This window comes from Euprymna scolopes, chromosome 38 (assembly GCF_053919585.1).
Source record: "Euprymna scolopes isolate OS-2025 chromosome 38, ASM5391958v1, whole genome shotgun sequence".
Classification (NCBI taxonomy): Eukaryota; Metazoa; Mollusca; class Cephalopoda; order Sepiida; family Sepiolidae; genus Euprymna; species Euprymna scolopes.
This window is the reverse complement of record NC_136519.1, coordinates 26,322,790-26,348,506: the sequence shown is the minus strand read 5'-3', so window position 1 is coordinate 26,348,506 and position 25,717 is coordinate 26,322,790. Positions and strand designations below refer to the sequence as shown.

Genomic DNA, 25,717 nt, shown 5'->3' with positions numbered 1-25,717 from the left:
ACAATAAATTCTTGACTTGAATATATTCATATATATTTTTAATCTATAAAACTTCAATATAATTCCTACATTTATATATACATATATGTACGCACATATACACATACATGCAAAACATACACGCAATTAAATTAAAAATCAAAGAGTAAATGAATAAATACAAAGAAATGCGAATTAAAATTTATATATATATATATATATATATATATATATATATATATATATATATATATATATAAGTGAATAAATGACAAAAAACTACATTCCAAAATTCATGATGTTGACCATCTTATAATTTATTCCTTTAATTCAGTTGACATTTACAATTCTTGACAGTATCAATCACTTAATTATTATATTAATCATATTAATTAATATTAATGAATATATTATACTCTTAACTCATCAGAAGAAATAGCAACAATCAATCTATCAAAAGGAAATAAAGTGTGATTTGACATGATTAAAATTTGAAAATTGGAAGAGAAGTTGCAAATACCTTTAATATGTTTCCATTACTCCATTTTGAATTTTAAAAAAAATGTTACTAAACTGTGAATTCGTACTAGCATTCTCTATTAATTTATGAATATCCTACCAGAATGTTATATTCAATAATTAGTAAATTAATTAATTCTAATTTATGTATATACTTATGAAAATAACATCAATAATTATAAATTATTATACATATTAAACATATTTGTATTATTTTTAATCAATATTATTATTATTATTATTATTATTATTATTATTATTATTATTATTATTATTATAATTATCATTATTTATTTTGAAAGTAATATTTTTAAATTTCACATATTTTTACTAGTTCAACATTCGTATTAATAAACATTTTACGAACTTGTTACTTATTTAAGTTCGTAAAATGTTTATTAACAAGGACTCAAGTTTGCCCAGCTGGGCAAACTTGAGTCCTTGTACTGGAAAAATATTCAGTAAATAAAACGTTGTTTAGTAAATCGGTATTTTTTTTTTTTGCATTTTTTGCATTACATACACCAAACATGGACATAAATATCACTAAAACATCCGCTGGGTCATAAGCTTCATTTCGGTACATTACTTGCCTGGGTGGGTTGCCTGCAGGCTGAGTTAAACCGCGTCACACACACACACACACACACACACACACACACACACACACACACATTAGGAAAATTTATAATAGGATACTAAATTGTCGAATGTTGACCTGGTAAAAGTATATAAAATATGAAATTTGAAAATATTACTTTCAAAATAAATAATAATAATATTCATAAAAATAATATAAATAAATAAATAAATAAATTAAAATTAAGGTAAATGTAAGTAACCAATTAATTTACAATTTGACAGAAATGAAATACTGTGGCTACCGACAAATACCAGTGGCCGTACAAATACTCACTGTTCTTCGGAAATGGTAAAATCCTTGTTATGATGCAACTCCGCCGAATCAAAGTCTTCTAATTCCATAAACGCATTTCCAAGACAACTGTGAAGATTGGCGATAAATAGAAACTTTTCAGGAACTTTGGCTTCTGAAGAATTTTCTGCTGTCTTTAAGGTCTTTTTAGCCTTTTCCAGAGCCTTTCGGAAATTTCCGCGTAAAAGTTCTGGAAAAATAAAAGGGACAAAAGAAAACCTTAAAAACAAAGCAAAGAATAATAATAATAGTAATAATAATAATAATAATAATAATAATAATAATAATAATAACTAGCGGGACATGTGGAAATTTCACAGCGGACTCTTTCATATGTAATATATTGATGTTGGCATTCTGTGGATGTTCAGCTTAAATGGAGACACCTTAGTATTATTGTAGCTCTTTTGTTAAAACTGCAAAAGTATTTATCTAAGCTAGCAGGGACGCCCGGAATAGCCAGTTGTAAAATACACTTAAATATAATATTTTAATTTATGCAGATTTCGTATATATTTATTATATAATCAATTTTATATAGATTCTTATCTATATATCTATAAAAGTGAACGTGTGTGTGTGTGTGTGTGCGCGTGTGTGTGTGTGTACATTTCCCTACGCGATAACTCTGTCAATTTTTAGTCTAAAGACTCAAAATTTGATATACAGGGTACTGAGATTTGGGAAAAACTATGTGATCGGTTTTCGGCCAGAAATTTGGCTGATAAAGGGTCAAAGTTCAACGATTTAACCTTTGAGAACTCTACCAAACTCCTCCGACAATTTTTGGTTTAAACACTGGAAATTTTAGATATAGGTTCCTTGCACATGGATCTAACTTAATAACTTGATTAGAGCCCAAAACAATAAATTTTAAGGGGTCATAATAGGGGTCAAAGTTAAAAGAATTGACCTCTTTTTTTTTTTTTTTTGCTGCTCAGCATACACCTCCAAACACCCGGGCAACGCCGGGGTGAAATACTAGTATATCTATAAAAGTAAAAGTGTCTGTCTGTGTGTGTCTGTGTACATTTCCCTACGCAATAACTCTGTCAATTTTTAGTTTGCAGACTCGAAATTTGATATACAGGGTACTGAGATTTGGGAAAATTGATGTGATCGGTTTTCGGGCAGAAATTTTGCGATTAAGGAGTCAAAGTTCAACGATTTGACCTTTGAGAACTCTACCAAACTCCTCCTACAAAACGCTTGAAATTTTAGATATAGATTCCTTGGACATGGATCTAACTTAATAACTTGATTAGAGCCATGAACAATAAATATTAAGGTGTCATAATAGGGGCCCAAGTTAAAAAAATTGACCGTTTTTTTTGTTTTGCTCAGCATACACCTCAAAACACCCGGGCAACGCCGGGCACCCATGCTAGTATATTATAAAGTTGTTATTTCAAAAATTATAAAGATATGTATATGTCTTCAGTGCTTCAGCTTGAATCGAAACCAAAACTCTAACTTATGAAATAATATATACGTTTCTTATCGTTGAGCACTTTCTGTTGAATTAAAAAGTCGGTCAATTTAGCTCTTATGCGTAGATCATCGTATAACGATTTGATCACTGTCTGTCTGACGTAATGAACATTTAAATTAAAATGTTTAAAAAATTCAACGCTATTTCACATGATTAATGGTAGCCGAATGGATACGGCCTCCGCTAATCGAGCCAGAGATGTCTCGTGTCGCGGGGTTCGAATCGTTCGACTGGTAGTAATCGTGACACCCTGCACTGAAGAATCCCGAAAGGATGAAACACTAGTGTCTGTAGGTATTTAATTATTATAGTAAAAAAATAATTATGATAGCCCCTTTAAGAAATACGTTTCTTATCGTTGAGCACTTTCTGTTGAATTAAAAAGTCGGTCAATTTAGCTCTTATGCGTAGATCATCGTATAACGATTTGATCACTGTCTGTCTGACGTAATGAACATTTAAATTAAAATGTTTAATAAATTCAACGCTATTTCACATGATTAATGGTAGCCGAATGGATACGGCCTCCGCTAATCGAGCCAGAGATGTCTCGTGTCGCGGGGTTCGAATCGTTCGACTGGTAGTAATCGTGACACCCTGCACTGAAGAATCCCGAAAGGATGAAACACTAGTGTCTGTAGGTATTTAATTATTATAGTAAAAAAATAAATATATATATATATATATATATATATATATATATATATATATATATATACACACATACATAACTTGAGTTCCTTCAGCTATAATCGAAACCGGAACCAAAACTTATGAAGAATACTTGATAAAATTATTTATAAAAAAAGTAGATTACTGGATTACGAAAATTTTTAATAAAAAAAAAATAATCGACTTGACTACCATCAGCTATAATCGAAACCGAAACCCAAATTTTTGAAGAAATTATTTATTACAAAAACTGGAAGGTCATAACAATTAAATGACATTCACTCAGAGGAAAAAAAGATGTAAGCATGGCACAAAAATAACACACACACTATTGTATTAATATATAGATGATGATGCTGATGCTGATGCTGATGCTGATGATGATGATGATGATGATCTATCAGAACCTGTGGAAATTCCACAGTGGAATTTTTCATATATTTTTCATATATTGCTGCTCGTATTCTGTTAACGTTCAGTGTGAATAGAGACCCGATGATATTATTGTAGCCCTTTTGTTAAAACTGTAACATTATTTATCCAAGTAATCTGGCTAATGTAGTGTCAGAATATATTTCGTTATTACGGTTTATCTCCAATATCCTTATATGAGTCTGTGACAGATTTCTGTTGTATGGCCGCCCAGCATGAATGAAAACCTCACAATATCATTATATAATCTTTAGACACAACAGATACTACCTTTTGATCCTAGCCAGAAAACCTGTAAGGTATATTTTAGTTTCGCGTATGGCCCAAAAGCGACATCATTGTGTGGGTTTTCACGCAAAAAATATTTTTTTATTTCTAATTTAATAAAGTTTTTTTTTTGTCAGGAAAAACGTTTATTTTCGTTAGTAATTCTCAGAAATATTTTACAGGAAAGGACAGTAATTTTATGTCTCGATAATATTGTTAAGTTGGATTTTAAAGATGGCGGCTGCTGACCTCTGCGCGAGCCTTTTCTAGTCTCACACAAAAACACGCGTTCACATCTCAAGCTATATTACTTGTCATATGCATACGCGCACATGAACATACGCGCTCACGTTCACACACGCACATATATTTACGTTCGCGTACATACACTCACATTCATGTGTATACACACACACGCTAACGTACGCACATGCACACACACACATGGACAACGTCACTTCCCCTTTCAAAGGAAATCCACACATGCGCAAAAGACCACCGGAAACAAGTATAAAAGCAAGAGACAAGCTGTTTCCAGCCCTTTTCAGACCAGCTTCCTAGCTGGACGGTCTACAGACCGACAGCATGCCTTTTCGGCAGGTGAGCGCATGCGCGTGCCTCACACCACTTGCTACTATGTGGGACAAAAAGCCAACAGACAGTACGTACACTTTATACACTTTCTCTCTCCATGAACTGGATTGACATTCTCACATTTTCTCTCTCTATCTACTACTTGTGCCAGAGAACACCACCGCGTAGCTGACGGCTAACATGGCGCACAGTTTAGTGATGTCAATCCTCTATCCTTTTTCTTTGTCTACACGCTGGACTATCATTCCCCTTTTCCACCACATCACTCACTTCTCTTCCCCCACGCGAACAAACGATAGTGACCCAAACGTGAGATGAACACACATTTCCTTTTTCCTTCTATACTACCAATCCCGCAACAAACGATGGTTACACCCGCGCGGACATGAACACATGTTACATCTAAAACATTCATTCTTTCAACCGTAAATAAACGATACGTTTATCTATTCCAGCAATTGAGTCTTTGTTTCCTTCATTTCATTCGTTTCATTATTTTTCTTTTGTAACGGGATTAGGATTTATATATTCTAGTCCTCTACACAACCAGCCATTTTCTTTTACGTATGAAATCAATTTCGTCAAGGTTAATTGTGGTAAACTTTTCTTTTATTTGAAAGAGAGGTTATTCATGCCCAATATCTAAGTTAAAAACCTTTGTTAGCAATTATTGAGGTTCTGTCAAAAATCAGTGGAATAAATGGAATAAAATAAATAAATCATCAAGTAAACTTTCCCTGCAACCGCTTTCCTACGAAAGAGACGTTGTGAGCCTGTCTTTGCTCTATCGTTATTTTCATGGCATGTGCTTGTCAGAGATTTTTTTTTTTTACAAAGTAGTCACCACTTATCAAGGACCAGAAGCCACTCGGGGATAAGGATTATTGTGTGCACAGTACGTTAGTATTGGGAGATTTGATAAAGTGTCTTACTTAAGGGGGCGATTCATCAGGTCCCCTCGACATTGTCATACACTGCCTCATACAAGAAGTGATACCTTTTCTCCAAGTGATGTAACCTCAAGTAACAGCATTTAGCTGGATACTCTACCAGACTAGATTAATTCTTGTCCTGGAATTCATTAAGACCAATAGACCACAAGGAAGATATACCATAACAGAGTCTACTTGTCAATTAGGGAGAGGAAAATTAATGTTCTTAACAACTTTATTAATTTCGGGACAAGATCACAGTGTAGTATCTGTTCTGATGCTGCACTTCACCTTTTCTGTCGTCAGTCAGTGGAGAAGAAATCCTTCACGACTGAGACAATTTTTCATTTTTGTTCCTATACAGAAATACCCCTTTTTAGAGAAGCTGGATTATCCCCACTTTAAAGACCGCACTTGTGTCTAACTCTGCCCTCGTGGGGAGGCAAGTAAATAGGAACTTTATTAACTCAAAGTTTTGCAGGCGAAGAGAATATTAATGAAATATTCCAATATCTATGTATTTCATGGAAAGATCGAAGAAGGAGCCTTTTGGATTTCTGAGAATTTTGACTGAAGTAAAATAAAACAAGAAGGTCAAATAATAATAATCTAATATATAAACGGCTATATGTTTGTTTGTCTGTCTCCATATTTTCAAACTCTATCTCCTCCAAAACTAAAATTCGCAGAGTGGCGCTATGTGTCTCAAATGATTGGATTTTTTTTTTTTTTTTTTTTTTTTTATGAGCCGTGCTTTCAGAGGTCCTTAGCCGGTTAAAATAGTTTTTAAGGGATCAAAAATGGGTCAAAATTGAAAAAAAAATCGTTAAACATTTTCTACATTCATCTTAATTTATTTGTAATTTTTAATTTGTAGGTTATATGCGTGCCACGTTGGTACAGTGGTAATGCCACCAGCTTTAAGTACTACAATTTCAGTTTCGATTCTAGCTAATGGCACCTAAGTACTTTTTTTTTAAATTTTGAAATCACAACTTGTACGAGCCTTTTTCAAGTCTCACACAAAAACACACATTCACATTTCAAGCTATGTCATATACATACACGCACACAAACATACACACCCACGTCCACACATGTACACATATTCACGTTCGCGTACATACACCCACATTCACGTGTATAGACACACACGCTAACGCGCACACGAATGCACACATGGATGACGTCACTTCCGCTTTCTAAGGAAAAATACACATGCGCAAATGACCACCGGAAACGAGTATAAAACAAAGAGACAAGCTGTTTCTAACCTTTTTAGGACCAAATCTCGATCAGAGAGGTTGGGCTAACCAGCCACCTCCTTTCGCGATGCGCACGCTCGTGCGCGTTCACACCCACTTACTACTATGTATGGGGCACGAGCTAACAGACTGTATGTACACATTCCCACTCTTTCTCTCTCTATCTACTACTGGTCCCTGAGAACACTTTTGCGTAGCTGACTACTAACTGACGTCAACTCTCATATCCTCTTCTTTTTCTACACGCTGGACTATCATTCTCATTTCCACTACAACACTCATTTCTCTTCCCACGCACGAACAAACGATAGTGAGATGAACACACATTTCCTATTCTTCTACAACACCAACCCCGCAACGAACACTGGTTACACATGCGCGGACATGAACACATGTTATAACTAAAACGTTCATTCTTTCAACAGCAAATAAACGAGGTTTATCTTATCCATCAATTGAGTCTTTGTTTCCTTCAATTCCATTCGTTTCATTATTTTCTTGTAGCGGATTAGGGTATTATTATACTCTGGTCCGCAACAAACTCTATAATAATATGTACGAAATTAAAATATAATATTTAAGCATATTTTATACCCAGGCAAAGCCGCCGCCCCACTAGTAAAAAAAATAAATAAAATAAAATCGAACACCTACCGTTATCGATCTCTTCCAAATCATTGAGGATCGCCTGACATTCGTGATTTTCTGATCGATTTGTGATTGGTTTTTTCTTCCGTGCATAAAGCGGTTTCTGGCATTTCCAGAAATTCACGCGCGTATCAATGTAATCCAATTCATCCAGAATCAAATTGCGGATCTCCGCACTTGTATTACTTTCACTTCCGGTCAAGCCTTCAAAAGAAAAAAAAATATGTGAAATCATAACAAAATAGAAATTTAACAAAGAAATAAAGAGACAAACGAAATAACATATTCAGTAATTACGAGGGGCGTTCCAAAAGTAAAGCCTCCTATATATTTTTTTATACAAAAAGTTCAAGAGCTACGAATACAGGAGTAGTACCATTAAAACAGGCAACCTTTTGTGCCTCAAAATTTGTTTTCTACATAGTCACCACCATTCTCAATGCACTTTTGCCAGTAAGGCTCAATGGTTGTGCATAGGCGTCTGGAGCAGTGAGCACGCTTTGTCATACGAGGATCGTCCCAAAAAGTAAAGCCTCCTATTTTTTTTTTTTTCAAATTCAAAAAGTTGAAGAGCTACGAAGAAGGGAGTGGCACCATTATAATGAGCTACCTTTGTGGAATTATTAACTAATTTTATTATTACTACTTTTTTTTTCATTTTCTTTCTTTGAAGATTGTAATGCTGGGTATGGGGCAGCCAAACCAGCTGGCAACATTGCTCTGCTTTTTATTGAAACAAACCGAGAGCTCTTTTTAGTATCCTCGCTGTTCCCTTAAGTGCAATTTTCTGGATATTTTTTGCACTTGGTTCACCAGAAATCAATCAGTGGAGGATTTTGTATCAAACAAAATCAAATAAGGATAATAATTAAAGGAATTGTTTCTGGCATCAAAAAATAGGTAAAGATTTTTCCGATTCCAATATCAATTCTGATATCCCCCAAAGTTCTGATTCACAATTCTGATGCAAATTAATCGTCCCAACACACACACACACACACACACACACACACACACACACACACACGTATATATATATATATATATATATATATATATATATATATATATATATATATATATATGAGTTTGTGGAAGGTTTATATATAATAGCTAAATGACATATAGACTTACTTGAATCAATATCTAAATGACATATAGACTTACTTGAATCAGCCAGCAATTGTTCTAAATATTCTTTGTCGACATAAAGCTCTTCCAGGAGCTGTTTCATCATTTTGATATTGCCACTTGTGACTGGACGTTGGCGGACTTTCTTTTCCACGACTCTCTGCGATGGCTTTTTGTAACCTTCCTTTTGGGGTCGCTGGTTCTTCTTCAAAATTATTAGCAAACCAAGTAAAAATTGAAGAGAAATAACAAAAAATGAACGACAACAAAAAAATCATTGTAATTTTAACCAACTACAAGGACATCGCATCTCAAAGATGAAACAACAACTAAACTTTTGTTTTAATCGAAATGACATACTGTTTGTACGTATATAATTATTTTATTTACATCCTCTCTATGATGGTTAGACAAAAGGTCAGGCGTGAGTTTGAGAAAAGTGATTTGTTGTCAGCTTGTGTCGTTAACCACTTAGCCATTATCATCCTTCCATACATCTATTATTATACTATAGCTGAGACAATCAAATTTTGTTTTTCTCTGCCGATTTTGTCCTATATATTTTAATCATACAAAATACATGTTAAAATATTCCTCGACTTTGGTTTAATTCATTTAATTAGCCACAGTTTTAAATGGATCATAAAGTAATCCTTCCATTCTCATACTATCCCCCCTCTCTCTCTCTCTCTCTCTCTCTCTCTCTCTCTGTCTCTCTCTCTCTCTCTCTCTCTCTCTCTCTCTCTCTCTCTAAAATTCCCAACTTGAGGTGCTTGCACCTCCTGGTGGTGCAATACGGTATTACAAGATGTGCAAGAAAAGTTTAGATAGAAAATAGGATACTGTAACTCTTTCGTGTTTTTGTTTTCTATTGCAATGTACTTCTTGCTTTTAAGTGGCCATTAAATACATGGTTGCATAGATTTAATCCAACCATGTATTTAACATTAAAAAAACGACCCTGGTGCCTAACTCTGTCCCGTGGGTAGGCATTGTAAATAGGAACCATGTATTTAACAGAGTGTTCAGAAAATTTAAGGGGTGCAAGGTTTAAGGTAAATTTCTTGAAGGGTGTTGACTAAAAAAAAGGTTGGGATCTACTGCTCTAGATCAAAGGTGGGATAAATGAATTTAATGAATTAACATAGATTCATATGCATGTTCCAATAAATCAAGATAAAAAATAACCAGGGACGGTGTACGATCGTTTCAGAGATGATATTGTGTTTATTTAAATATAATTCCCTCATCCACACAATCTAGGAGTTGACAAGAATACTGTATATTGATCGTTATTTTGGTGTTAAGCCATCCCCTCCCACCTCATTTACCCCACCTTATTGAGCTGATCTTATATCTGCAGTATTCAAAGCGACTGGTGCGAAATTCATATAATCCAACCTTCTTTTCCAAGTAGGAGTTATATGTTTATTAACCTTTTGTCGTTCTGTGGTGCAGAATTGAAACCATCATTTATGGCGTAAATATCATAGAACACGATGCAACTACTCTCCGGATTTTTTTTTTCGGATTTATATAATCATGTCCAAATTATTTTTTCTTTTCTTTTTAAAGTTAATGAGTTCTTATTCTTCTGATGAGTTTTTGCCATTTATTTGTATATGTTACGTATTTATATTTAACATATATCGAGTTTGATAAATAAAAGGATTGGTATTAATAAAAGGTGAAGTATAATTGAATAAGCATATGTTCCCCATAAACATTTATATATATATATATATATATATATATATATATATATATATAGAGAGAGAGAGAGAGAGAGAGAGAGAGAGAGTGACACAAATTGCTGAAGAATCGTAATTTTTATTAAACAAAACATTCAAGAAATTATAAGTATATAATTATACTTTTTCTTTCATGAAAAGACTTACTTCAGCTATCTTATTTAATATGTCAAAGTTTATAACATTAAAAACAAAAATGAAGGCTTTAACAAAAAAAAAACAAAAAAAAAAAAAAACAGAACAGAAGTCGATTGGAGTCCACCAGGACCAGTGTCAGGTGTAACCCCAGAACTGATGAAAAAATGTTCCGCTTACGAAACGGATCTTCCTGATTTAGTTTTAAATAAACAAGCAACTTGCCTACATTTATTACTTCACAGAAATATGTAATACTTGGTTATATTTTGCAGAAATATTTTTTACAATAGTTCGAATCTGTTTTTCTTTTTCTTTTTTTTTTTTTTTTAGAATTATAGCAATATGTTTTCTACTGTACACTCTTTAACCCTTATCCTCGAGTGGCCTATTGGCCTTGATAATGTGGTGATGCCTGTGTAAAAAAAAATATTACTTTGTTCAATATTTGCTGATGCCTTTACATTGGTTAGAAAAATAGAATAAAATATTTTTGGCGTTGCAAATTTTAAAAAAGTGCTCAGCCGAAGTAGCTTCAGTTCTCTCCAAACTCTACAACAAATGCCTTGATGAATCTTGCTTTTCGGGCTGTTGGAAAACTGCTTCTGTGGTACCAGTATTCAAGAATTCTGGCGAAAGAACTGACCCATTAAATTATCACCCTATTAGCATCCTCCCACTGTTACAAATATGTGAAAAAATATATAATTTGAGACAATAATTACTTTTAATATAAAAAAAAAAGGTCGAGAGAGAACATTCTGTTTTATCGCGTTTTATATTGTCGTCTGCTCTCAGTGAATTTGTAAACATCCGGAAAAAAAAGAGAGAGAGAGAGAACATACGAAAATACAGCGAGGGGACGCCTATAAACTGTAAAGAAAGAGAGAGGGGGAGAGAGAAGATATGAAACTAGAGAGAGGGAAAGCCGCAGGCATCCGCCTCGCGTATTATTGAGCGAGTGACGCGAGAGAGATGCAGGTACATGCAGTGAGAGACGGAGCGCCAAAGAGAGAGAGAGAAAGGTATACCATTAGAGAGAGGGAAAGGAGCGGCGCAGGGTGGCGAGTCAGTGACGACATAGCAGCCGAGGAGGAGGGTTAGGGAAGCGACAGTGTTGGCGATGGTGACGGCGTTTGTAATGCTGATGGCGACGAAGAAATGAACGATATATTTTGATGACAGAGAAAACGAAAAAAAGGCGATAATGAGAAATGACGATGTATCCCATGGACGAAGGAATGAAATTGTTTCAAAAGAAAGGAATGCGACAGAAATATTTAAAACCCAACGCTGAGTGAGTCGATTGTTTATTTTTCTATCTCTATATCTCTCTCTCATATATGAAAACAAAAACAAAAACACAAAAAGGGTGTCCTTCCATTTTGGAGTTAAAAGCAGACGACAGGATGTGAACTATTTATTTCTTTTATGCGGAAATTCTCTCTCGAATCTATTTCAAGTTTGTTTGTTCATCCAGTTACACATTCTCTTTTACTTTCGTTACAATATATTTTTATATATGTAAATAAAATTGTGTTAATTTTTCCATTGGCCTCGGTATTGTTACTTGGATGTGTTTTTCCTGTCTTGTGTTTATAAATGTCTTTCGAGAAAATGGATATATCCCTCCCGTATCTAAAAACCCGGGAAAACTAATTTCTTTTAAATAATTTTTTTTTATATTTTGTGTTACGACTTTTACCCCTAGACATTCCGGGTCGTAACACCACTTTTTGCCAAAATATTTGAGACCTTAATTAACCATGCTCTAGTCTAGCACCTTACAGATGCTAAACTTCTGACCGACCAACAATATGGATTTAGACAAGCCCGTTCCACAGCAGACATTCTCACTGTAATCTCTGAACGCATATACCATTCACTGGACAAAGCGGGAGAGGGCAGAGCGGTAGCTCTAGATATATCTAAGGCTTTTGACAGGGTATGGCATGAGGGTCTCCTCAGGAAGATTAGATCATACGGTATCACTGGTAGAATACTTAACATAATTAAATCCTTCTTCGATAAGAGAAAAATCCAGGTTATCCTCGGCGGTCGTACATCTAAACAATATGATATAAATGCGGAAGTGCCCCAGGGATCTTTCCTTGGACCTCTACTGTTCCTGATATTCATAAATGACTTCCCCGACAAAATTGCCTCTGAGATGGGTATATATGCTGATGACACCACACTCTATAGCAGGCACGACAGGAAAACAAATGAACATATATCTAAAGTAATGGCAGAAACACTAGAGGATGACCTCCAATCAGTAGTGGAATGGGGACAAAAATGGATGGTCACGTTCAATGCCGCCAGACTAAACTGGTTTCATTCAATAATTACAAGAAACCTTCTCTACCACCTATAGCAATGCCCAACGACTCTTTATCTGAGAGTACGTCTTTCAAGCTCCTTGGCCTAACATTCACAGGAAACATGAGTTGGAACAATTACATCGAGGGCATTGCCAGGGCCGCTGCAAGGAAGGTGGGCTCTCTCTACCATGCTAGAAAACTACTAACACCCGAAAGTATCCTGTACCTCTATAAGGCAACCATTTGCCCATGTATGGAGTATTGCTGTCATATTTGGGCTGGTGCATCGGCTACTAGTCTCTCGCTCCTTGACAGGGTTCAAAAGAGAGTCGCAAATCTGATAGGCCCTAAACTGGCATCTAAGCTTCAGCCTCTGTCCCATCGATGAAACGTTGCATCCCTCTGCCTGTTCTACAAGTATTTTAATGGTGAATGCTCTGATGAACTGCAAGCACTTGTGCCCCCACGACGTGAACACCCTCGACAGACCCGACAAGCTGCAAAATCCCACCCCCAGACTGTAGAGATCCCTAGATGTAAAAGATCTTTCTACTCCGGTAGTTTCTTCTTCAGAACCACTACACTTTGGAATTCCATTCCAGGTCACTGCTTCCCCAACTATAGTGACATGCAGAAGTTCAAGTGCAACGTGAACCCAAATCCCTACATAGTACCCCAGTAGTTGTTTCCCCTGATAGTAGCCGCCTACACCAAAGTGGCAATGTGCCTTGTTTGGGGTGAAAATGTAATAAAAAAAAAAAATTAAAAAAAACATCACTTAGGCATTACTTTACAAAGTGTGGTTTACATGGATAATTATATGTTGTGTGTTCTAGGCTAAACACTCTTTATGACTACACAGAAAGTAGAACAACACAAAATATTGTATTGCCAAAAACATTGGGAAATTATGCATATGATAAAAGTGCACTTTCTCTTTTATTTCATTTAACCACAATGAGCCACAGCCACTCATGGCCGGGTACAGCTACTATATATATATATATATATATATGTATATATATATATATATATATATATATATATATATATACATTCAATTTATCTTTACATAAACAGTAATTTGTTGCTACACAGTCATGAGCATGTTAAATTATATATATATATATATATATATATATATATATATATATATATAGTTTAGTAGAAATGGTAATTAATAAAAACTGAAGAAAGTGCTCAATACTGTTGTAGAGCAAATATGCGTTTTATTTTTTACTACCGTATCTTTCTGTTAAGTTACATTATTGTTTCAGCTACCTAGCCGTTTTTTTGGCCGTCTGTAGCTTCCTCAGACTTTTACAGAAAAAAAAAATTATTACTATAAAAAATGTTTTTTTTTTTAAATACCTACAGACACTAGTGTTTCATCCTTTCGGGAATCATCAGTGTAGGGTGTCCTGATTTCCACCGGTCGGAAGATTCAAACCCAGCCACAGAGCCATCTCTGACTCCATTAGCAGGAAGCAAACATACACATCCAACTTTAACTGCGAGAAATATCGTCGAAATTTAAACATTTATTTTTAAATATCAAAACGTCCGTCCATAGTGATCTAATTATTATAACATCATTATCTACACATGCGCGCTTAAGTGACCGACTTCCGTTTCAATTATAAAGTGCTCAACAATAAGAACTGAGTTCCTAAAGGGAACTGATATAATTATTACTATGATAATTTATATATATATATATATATATATATATATATATATATATATATATATATATATATATATAGTGGCGGATGGATGTTTATTTAAATAGACATTCGGAAAGTTCAATTTCGGCCACCGATTCCGTAGTCAGGGGGTAGGACTGCCGACTGTCATCATGACGGTTCTAGGTTCGATCCTCTGCTTGGGAGAGGTGTTAGTCTAGCGGCACTGATGAGTTGTGAAACAACGAAACAGGTCTGTATGTCGATGACTAAAATATATTTTATTTTATATATATATATATATATATATATATATATATATATATAAGTAACCTTATTTGTCTGTCTGTGGAACGATCGCTATCAAACTCCTCAATCAATTTTTAGTCTACAGACTTGATATAGGATTTGAACCGGTGGAATAAATTCTATTTGTTTTTTAGCCGGTAAAAATAGCTACGAAAGAGTCAAAATCAGAAAAAAATTGTAACTTAGCAGGCTTAAGTCAACTGAAATTTCTCTTTTTGTACGGGGTAGAATTACTTTGAAATGGCCACCACCTAAAAAAAAATGGACATAACTCTGTATTCCTTCGTAATTAACTACTTCTCTTTGATTAAAAAAAAAAAATACTGCATGATTAAAAAAACATAAAAAAGCAGAAGTAAATTGCAAGTAAATACATTATCGGGCAACGCCAGATAGGGAAAACTTGTAGATGAATAATAAGTGACCTTTACCTTTTCTTGGTGTTTTTCGAAGATCGATAGGTCACCTTTGACCTTCAACTTCACAGTACTGGGACCTTAAAAATAAAAAAATAAATACTTACTATGTAATATTAAGCAAAATATTTCTGCACAATTAACATAGAAGGTTGGCCAGACCTGATCATGTGGTAACTATATAACTAAGAATGGTTAGCAGATTGGCCAATCAAATCGCTTGTCTAGATGATTTTTAAAAAATACTTTTTCACTCTAAACAAAGCATATTGGCACTTGGAACATAAAGGACTACTATTTGGGATTGTGTTTAACAGGAGACTGTGGGGAGGCAATCAGTGAGATATCTGTTCACATTACATTTAAAATTTTTAATGTTAGTACAGTCGAGGAAGCAGGGAGGGAATTCCAAAGCCTAGTAATCCGAGGGAAAAAAACTATAAAAGTAGAAGATGTTCCGGCATCGAGGGACCTCAACAGTGAAGGGGTGGGATTTTGCTGCTTGCTGAGTTTGTCGGGAGTATGCATATCAACATTTGAAAGAGACACCATCATCTGTTGCAGTTCAGAACTTAGAGAGACTAGACGTCGCGTAGAGTACATATAGAAGTGAAAGACTACAATTATTTTATATCCGAGCTTTTACAATTTTAGCATTTATGCATTCAGGTATATCTTTCTCGCACAGGTGGTCACCATTTTACGTGGGATATTCTGGATATGAGTGTTGGAAAAAGAGAATAAAAAATCAATAGTGCCGAAACAGTCGTGTAACGTGACCGTTATGCTCTAACCAAGTTCATTACAGTTCAAACCTCTCTCAGACCCCCACGCCGTCCGGCACTGTCAAAAAGAAAAAAACAAAAATAAATAAATAAATCTGAATCAGTTTTTCTTTCTGCTTGAACACAAGTCGTTTATTACAATTTTTCTTTCTCCCCGTCTCGGTACCAGTTTTCAAGTCTCTCGCTGCCACTTCAGGGCCACATGTCCATCTCACCTGAAGTGTGTTTTTCTTTCTGCTTCACTACACGCCGGTCAAAGAAAGCCATTTCTTGCTTTCGACTTTACACGTCCATCTTTTTTCACTGCACTTTTTCTTTTCCGACCACGTGGTCCCTTTTGTTTTTTTTTTCTTCTCATGCACACTTCCTAATCTGCGTACATGTTTTTTCTCGGCTTTTTGGCAATATCCTCACAAGTCAGCTATCTTAAAGCTGCTGCTGATATTTTCCCATGTGCTCGTACATAATCTGTTGTAGTCACATTTACATACACAGATTTATTCACAGATAAACAATTTGTCAAAGACAAAAATATAAGGAGAGGGGATACGAAAAATTTCAGATGATCCACGGTGTAATATATAAAGTGAAAATAAGTACGAAAGAAGGAACATCCTATGATTTAGATTACAAGAAAAAACATGTTACTGGGATTGATTACAAAAAAACTCTTCAGAAGTTATCTCCCTTGAACTATATTCAAGTTATCTCCCCTGAATTATACTGAAACCAGGAGAATGCACTGTTTTATTATAAAGTTTTTTAAAAGACTCGTTCTATGCATGTATGAAATTCAGGGTAAGACTCTTCCTCTTTATTGGCTGGTTTTTAATCTGGCTGAACGCTGTCTGACTGGCTCGGATTTTCTTTCTTGTCTTGTCTTGTCTCATCTTTTAGTGGTTGTAGTTATTTTAAACTCCCCTGTAACAGCGCGTATGGACGCATGTGAGAAAATATTAGCAGCAGCAGCCGAAGGATAGCTGGTTAGTAAATATATTAGAATCAGCAGCTGTTAAAGCATTTATGCAAATTAGCAAATATCCATGAGCTTGTGTCACAAGGAGAGAAAAATATGCCATGTGATCGAGAGAAAAGCAAGTTGCTTGTGGGCAATATGGACGTGTGAATATGAAGGTGAGAAAGCGCTGGCTGGCGCCGGCGTCAGATGGCAGGGAGACAGAGGCTTTTAAAAAGCACATTTGTGTGCGAAAAGAGTTTGGAAATATAATGAAATGCATTGTTTTGGAAGAACCACAAATAAATGCATTTCATTTGCACTTAAAGAAAATGCTGAGTCTGATTTTTATTTCGTTCTTATTTAGTTTTATTTTTGTCTTCCTGCAACGTTACTATCCAACAGCTTACAATCTTTGCATGGCCTCTATTTACCCATCACAACTGTATATTTTATAGATATATAGTGAACAAAGTAAGCTATATTCATTTCCATACATTATTCACATACATATTTCTCACTGTTTACCCTAGTAATACATGTCTTTTTCGGTCATGTGTTCTCAAGAAAGTACTACACAAACGCCTGTTTGGAAAGAAATCCAAACCTGTGCTAACTACAAAAATGTGAAATAGAATCTCTATCTTTATCTCTTTCTCTACTATTATATAAAAAGGACTTTGTTTGTATGTCTGTGAGTTCGTTCCCTATAGACTCCAAAATGGCTAATCTGATCTGATCTGTTTTGAAATTTCACACAAATGTACCTTATGTGTTTGGGAGTATTCTTAGAAAGGTTTGGGATCGAAATGTCTTTGAGAACTATCAATAAAATAATAATCGAAAAAATCCAATGAAAGAATAAACAGGTGGTTTTGACCAAAATTAACGCTTTATACAGCCTAACATTACAAGTACATTAAAAAAAATTTATTACCACACAAGCAGAAAGGCTCGGCATATAAAATTAATAGAAGGCTCTTTGATATGACAGGGGCGTATTCGAAATGAATGTTTCTGTTTGGAGCACAGTTGAACCATGATACTTCATATTTACATTTTAAACTTTAATGTAAGCCATTATATAAAAATAATTTTATAAAATCGACAGTAGGTTCTTTACAGTGTAATGTATACTACAATGTATTGTGGACTTAGTAACTGCGGCGAGGACTGAAAAATGGGCGAGGACAATCATTTCTGGGCAACGTTGGGTCTCACTGCTAGTATAAAATATTCCTGGGTTTTTTTTTTTTGCGTAAGCATACAACACACACACACACACAAAAAAAAAAATCAAGGAAAGATACAGAAGTCACACTAACTTCCAATGCTGTTGTTAATGGCTTCCTGTGCTTTGCTAATTCCGAGAAGAAAGTCTGGTAACTCTGGGCGAAGTTTGTTGCCGCGATGATAATAGACAAGAGCCGTTTCAAAATCACCTTGTTGATACAAAGCTTCAGCTTTTCGGTAAAGAGCCTAAAAATAAATGAATAAACACTTTAGAATTTAAAACATAACAACTTGACATAACAATCCTCACTAAAAATGTTTAATCTAATATATAAACGTCTGTCTGTCTGTCTCCATATTTTTAAACTCTATCTCTTCCGAAACTAAAAGTCGTAGAGTAGCGCTAGGGGCGTAAAATGATCAGATTTTTTACAAGCCGTTCTTTTATGGGTCTTTAGCTGGTTAAAATTGTTTCAAGGAGGCAAAAAGTGGGTCAAAATTGAAAAAAAAAAAAAATCGTTAAACATTTTGTATATTCATCTTAGTTTATTTGTAATTTTTAATTTTTAATCAGTTTATATATGTGTCACGTTGGTATGGTGGTAACGTCACCGGCTTTGTAAAGCTATGGTTTCGGTTTCGATTCTAGCTGATGGCACTCAAACATTTTTTTTTAACTTTTAAAATCACGAATCTATAATAATATATACAAAATCCGAACAAATTAAAATATTATTTTTAAGCGTATTTGACGCCCAGGCAAAACTGGGAGACCCCCCCCTCTATTAGTATAAGTCATTTTATGTTATGTAGATTTTTTATTGAATAAACAAATAGTATTTCAAGTTTTAGTGAACAAGTATATTGAAGACATTAGCAAGACTGCTGTAAAGATGGTGGCGTTTCTAACATACTAAAAAATTATGCACACATGACAATATCCCATACATCTATAAAGCTACCATTCGTCCATGCATGGAGTATTGTAGCCATATCTGAGTTTCTGCATTTACCACTAGTCTTTTCCTCTTAGACAGAGTCCAGAAAAGACTTTCCAACCCAACAGGTCCCACACTATCAACCAAACTCCAGCCCCTGTCCCATCACCGTAACGTTGCCTTCCTTTGCCAGTTTTACAAGTATTTTACTGAAATCTGCTCTGAGAAACTCATAGTACTTGTGTCCAATCGACATTAATACCCTCAACTATTCCGAGAAGCAGCAAAATTCCACCTCATCGCTGTAGAGATCCCTAGATGCCAGAAAACCTTCTATTCTAACAGTTTATTCTTTCAAACTGCTAGACTTTGGAATTCTCTCTTTTTTTCTTTTCCTGCTTTACTAATTGTGGTAACATGCAAAAGTTTAAATGCAATGGTAACAGACACCTAGCTGCTCAACTCCCAACATAGTGTCCCTGTAGATATGGTCTCAAATAGTAGTCGCTTATGTCCAAGTGGTATTTTGTCTTGTTTGGGATGAATATGAGTTTTAAAAAAAAGACACTTTTTCAAAACAATTTACTATTACATAAAACCATTATATTTAGTTTTTTAAGGTAAAAGAAAAAAAAAAAAAAAAAAAAAAAAACACTGGTATAGTCCACTTGGACAACGAAAATTCCGGCTGACTACAATATGGTTGTGTTCAAGTCTAAAGTAAATAAGTTCTTGATGAGCCGTTCCATATAAGTTATTAAATTTACCAAATTTTCATTACTAATGATTACTATATTGACCAATTTCTACTGTACACTCTTTAACCCTTATCCTTGAGTGGCCTCTGGGCCTTGATAATGTGGTGATGCCTTTGTAAAAAAAAAAAAATAAATAAATAAAAAAAAAAAAATAAATAAAATTATGCCAGAGAGATGATTGGGTCCCCCCCCTATCGTTTTTTGTACATAATGAGTTATTTCCCTTTGATAATTTCTTCTGACGTTATCAGATTTGGAATAAAATAAAATAAACGATAATAACCATTTGTAAGTGTCGTATTTAGTGAATGAGGTAATCGATATGTGCTATATATCGGTTATTACCGCGATGGGACAACTGGATGGGATTTGATTAAAAAGGGATATAAAAATGAATACTCGTTTCGTTTTGTAAAATTTCCAAAGTTAATAACTTTGAATGTCCCAGGGGCCGTAACTTCTCATAACACCCAACGTTATCTCCCTTTTATTGTTTCAGGACATTACGATAAATTCTTGCGTTGATTTCATATTCAATACAGGAAACAATTTGTTCCGTGGATATTGCCTGAATATGTCGTTGCAGCACATCAGCTAACAGATTACGATATTCTGACGTTCACTCCTAGCAAGGCATATCGCCACTTGGACATATAAGGTGCTATTATTTGGAACTAAGCATAGGAAAGATTAACAAGATGTTGGTTTATGTTACATTTAAACTTCTGCGTATCATTACAGCCAGGGAAGCAAGTAGCAGGAAGTAAATTCCAAAGTCTAACTGTTCGAGAGAAGAAACTATTAGAATAGAAAGCTTTCTAATTGCTAATTCTACGCTATGCGACGAAGGCCATCAACTCCCCATATTTCCTCCTATAACACAGAACACGCTAGGTAACATACAAATATCCGTGCATGAGGTCGCCAAGCTAATCAAGAACCTTGATTCCAGTAAAGCAACTGGCCTGACGGCATCCCAATTATAGTGTTAAAAAAGCTTCAACCAGAACTTGCTCCCATACTTACGAAACTGTTTAAGCGCTGCCTTAAGGAGAAGTGATTTCCGACTCCCTTTGCCCTGTATTTAAGAATTCAGGTTATAAGTCATCTCCCTCTCAGTACAGACCAATAAGTCTCCTGTGTGTTATGAGTAAATTGCTGGAATCCATATTAAATAGAGAAATAGTCAACTACCTCAGCAGAAACAACCTTCTTAGTGACACACAATATGGTTTCCGCTCTGCAAGATCTACCGCAGATGTGCTGACGGTTATATCTCACAGGATTAGTGAATCTCTTGACAAAGGCTTCCTTTCTAGGGTAATTGCTCTTGACATATCAAAAGCCTTTGACAAGGTATGGCATAAGGGTCTACTTCACAAGATTTCCAGCTACGGTATAACTGAAAATGTTTTCTCAATCATTAAATCATTTCTCTCCGATAGGCTCATAAGAGTGGTGGTCGATGGACAAAAATCAGAGGCCTGCAGTATTAATGCTGGAGTCCCTCAGGGGCCCAACTCTCTTCCTGATCTACATCAATGATCTCCCTAAACACATACTTAAATCATTCGTTGACATCTATGCTGATGACACGACCATCTACAGCAACACATCAAAGGCTGTAAATGACAAAGTTCTCTCTGATTCTCTCTCCTCTGATCTCGAGCATGTGGTTCAGTGGGGGAAGACGTGGCTGGTTACCTTTAATGCGTCTAAAACCAAACTCCTATCCTTACATCATCAACGCTCTGATCCCCATCTGGCATCAATTGGGATGGATGGCTCTCGTCTGGGTGAGGCCCTGTGTTTTGACAAGCGTCTGGGTTTGACCTTTACTCCTGATCTGAAATGGAACACGTACATCAAGTCTGTTGCCAAGGTCGCTGGAAAGATGGTGGGATCCTTCTACCGCTCCAGAAGATATCTCACTAGTGATGCAATTCTCTATCTATATAAAAGCCAAGTACGTCCAAGGATGGAATACTGCTGCCATATCTGGGCAGGAGCTGATAAAAACAGCCTATCCTGCCTTGACAGAGTACAAAATAGACTTCGTGGCTTAGTGGGGGATGCCCTTTTCTCTACCCTGCAACCTCTCTCCCACAGAAGAGACGTTGCGAGCCTATCCTTGTTTTATCGTTATTTCCATGGCAGGTGCTCGTCTGAACTCCAATCTCTGGTCCCCCCTCGCCAGTCTTTCACGAAAAACACCCGTCTAGCCGAATCCACTGTGAAAAATTTCCCCACTCTTTATCTGTGCCTAAATCAAAACGTGGATTCCATGAACAAAGCTTCTTTCTTAGAACCGCACGCCTGTGGAACTCTGTTCTGTCTGCCTGCTTCCCACCTGACTACAACTTGGATGTGTTCAAGTCCAACGTTAACAAGTTCCTGATGAACCGCCCCCTTAAGTAAACACTTCATCAAATCTCAACACTAACGTAATGTACTTACAATAACTCTTATCCCTGAGTGGCTTCTGGGTCTTGATAAGTGGTGACCACTGTGTAAAAAAAAAAAAAAGAAAAAGAAAAAGCTTCCTGGCATTTAGGGACTTCAACAGTGAAAGGGTGAGATTTTGTTGCTAAGCAGGTTTGTTGGAGATATGTATGTTGAGAGGGCACAAGTTCAACGAGTTCATCAGAGCAACCTCTGTCTCATCGACAAAATGTTGAATCCCTCTGCTTGTTTTACAAGTATTTTAGTGGTAGTTGCTCTGACGAACTTTAAGACCTTGTATCTCCTCGACATAAATACCCCAACAAGCAGCAAAATCCCGCCCTACACAGCAGAGATCCCTAGATGCCAGAAAGCCTTCTACTCTAATAGTTTCTTTCATTGGACTGTTAGACTTTGAAATTCTCTTCTGGGTCCCTGCTTCCCCAACTGTACTGACATGCAGAAGTTCAATTGTAATGTAAACAGACATCTTGTTGCTCAACTCCCTACATAGTATCTCTGCAAATTATGTCCCAGATAGAGGCTCCTTATATCAAAGTGACACTGTGCCTTGTTTGGGATGAAAATGGAAAATGCAAAAAAAAAAAAAAAAAAAAGACTTACAGGGATGAAGTCTTTCTCCTGAGTAAGTGACATCTCGGCATCTTTTAATGCTAGCCCAGCTTCTCCGAGTTGTAGGTGACATCTTGAACGCAGCACAAGACAATGTTTGTCTCCTTCGTTCATTTCCAAAGCCTGGCGAAAAATAGACAAAAAAATTACGATTCTAAAAAAAAAGAAAAAAAAAAGAAGAAAATCCAGCAAAATTAAAAAATCGAAATATTGAATTTCAAGTAAAACCAACGCCATCTACTTATCAAAGTGTAGTATCTGTTCTTCAGATGCTGCAGTGCTGCACTTCCATTTCTTGTTTTCTTTCGGTGGAGGATCAGTCCTTCACGACTGAGACAATTTTTTATTTTTGTACCTTTTCTCCACGTTAAAAAACGACCCTGGTGTCTAACTCTGTCCCGTGGGGAGGCATTGTAAATAGGTACTTAATTATCACGTCACAGTAATGAACATATCCAAAAATTACAAAAAACGATAACGTAGAAAATTAAATATTAATGAAAATAGTTTTCGAAGGCAATAAGCAAAAAATTAGTTTTGTTAAAAACAGAAACCAAAGAATTCGAATCGTAACTAGGGAAGTAAATATGTTCTGAAATCTTAGGCCGATTTAGTAAAACTCAATTTTTGCTGATTGTCTTTAAAAACTGTTTTCATTAATATTTAATCTTCTGACTTTTTTTCCTAATTTTTATATATGTTAATTACTGTGGCACTCCAATTAAGATGATACCATTGGTTTTATTTAAAATTCAATATTTTGATTTTCGAATTTCGCTCTAATGACGAAGTAGCGCCCAAAATATACTATTTAGATGATCCTACGAATAGCATCACCACTAACTAGTATCACTTTTTTCGTATGCAAATAAACTTGGGTACTGATTAAATTATATGATACGTTAATGATATAATATGCTAATTGATACATAAAAATTTATAGGAATAAACATGTGTAATATTGTTTAGAGCTTTAGAAATCTAAAATACCCAATATATAGTCGATATATATAGTTTTTCCCTCTCTCTTTATATATATATATATATATATATATATATATATATATATATATATATATATATATATATATGATGAAAATGATGGAAATAGTATTCCGACAAAATAGAGAAAATAAAAAGGAACAAACCGTATTATATGTGCATCAACGTTTCGTCTTTATTTCGAGACATCCAGAGGAAGTCTCGAAATAAAGACGAAACGTTGATGAACACATAATACGGTTTGTTCCTTTTTATTTTCTCTCTCTCTCTTTCCTTCTCTCTCTCTCTCTCTCTCTCTCTCTCTCTCTCTATATATATATATATATATATATATATATATATATATATATATATATATATATATATATTTCGAATCTGCGCTGATGATTTACGAAAGGATGAAACACTAGTGTCTGTAGGTATTTATGAATTATTATAGTAGATAATTTTATATATATATATATATATATATATATATATATATATATATATATATATATATATACTAGAATTTCAGCCCGGCGTTGCCCGGGTGTTTGGAGGTGTATATTGAGCAAATAAAAAAAAAAAAAAAGCGGGCAATTTTTTTTAAATTTGACCCCTATTATGACCCCTTAACATTTATTGTTTGGGGCTCAAATCGAGTTATTAAGTTAGATCCATGTCCAAGGAATCTATATCTAAAATTTCAATTGTTTAGACCCAAAATTGGCAGAGGAGTTTGGTGGAGTTCCCAAAGGTCAAATCGTTGAACTTTGACCCCTTAACAGCTAAATTTCTGGCCGAAAATGGATTACAAAGATTTTCCCAAATCAAATCATCAAAAAAATCAAATTTCGACTCTGTAGACTAAAAATTGACAGAGTTATTGCGAAGGAAAATGTACACAGACACAAACACAGATAGACAGACACACAGACACGTTCACAATTATGGATATACTAGCATGGCGTGTATTTGGAGGTGTATGTTGAGCAAAAAAAAAAAAGGTCAATTTTTTTAAATTTGACCCCTATTATGACCCATTAAAATGTATTGTTTTGGGCTCAAATGAAGTTATTAAGTTAGATCCATGTCCAAGGAACCTATATCTAAAATTTCAAGTGTCGGAGGAGTTTGGTACAGTTCTCAAAGGTCAAATCGTGGAACAGTGACCCCTTAATCGCCAAATTTCTGGCCGAAAACCGATCACATAAATTTTCTCAAAACTCAGTATCTTGTATATCAAATTTCGAGTCTGTAGACTAAAGATTGACAGAGTTATTGCGTATGGAAATGTACAAACACAGACACACAGACAGACAAGCACACAGGCAGATACACAGACACGGTCACTTTTATAGATATATAGACTAGCATGGGTGCCCGATGTTGCCCGGGTGTTTGGAGGTGTATGCTGAGCAAAAAAAAAAAAAAAAAAAAAGGTCAATTTTTTTAACTTTCAGACCAATTATGACCCCTTAACATTTATTGTTTGGGGCTCAAC

At 35.1% G+C, this 25,717-nt stretch overlaps 1 protein-coding gene across 1 annotated transcript in view; it reads right to left on the bottom strand.

The window, feature by feature from the left end:
* The window catches only part of LOC145263102 (outer dynein arm-docking complex subunit 4-like), a 50,071-nt gene that overhangs the window by 17,452 nt on the left and 6,902 nt on the right, over positions 1-25,717 (bottom strand). The window contains exons 2-7 of the mRNA XM_080120032.1: positions 23,221-23,352; positions 18,551-18,704; positions 15,501-15,565; positions 8,902-9,070; positions 7,741-7,938; positions 1,415-1,622 (exon numbers count right to left, since the gene is read on the bottom strand). Coding sequence (XP_079976158.1) covers positions 1,415-1,622; positions 7,741-7,938; positions 8,902-9,070; positions 15,501-15,565; positions 18,551-18,704; positions 23,221-23,352 — 926 coding nt within the window. The remainder of the gene's footprint in view (positions 1-1,414; positions 1,623-7,740; positions 7,939-8,901; positions 9,071-15,500; positions 15,566-18,550; positions 18,705-23,220; positions 23,353-25,717) is intronic.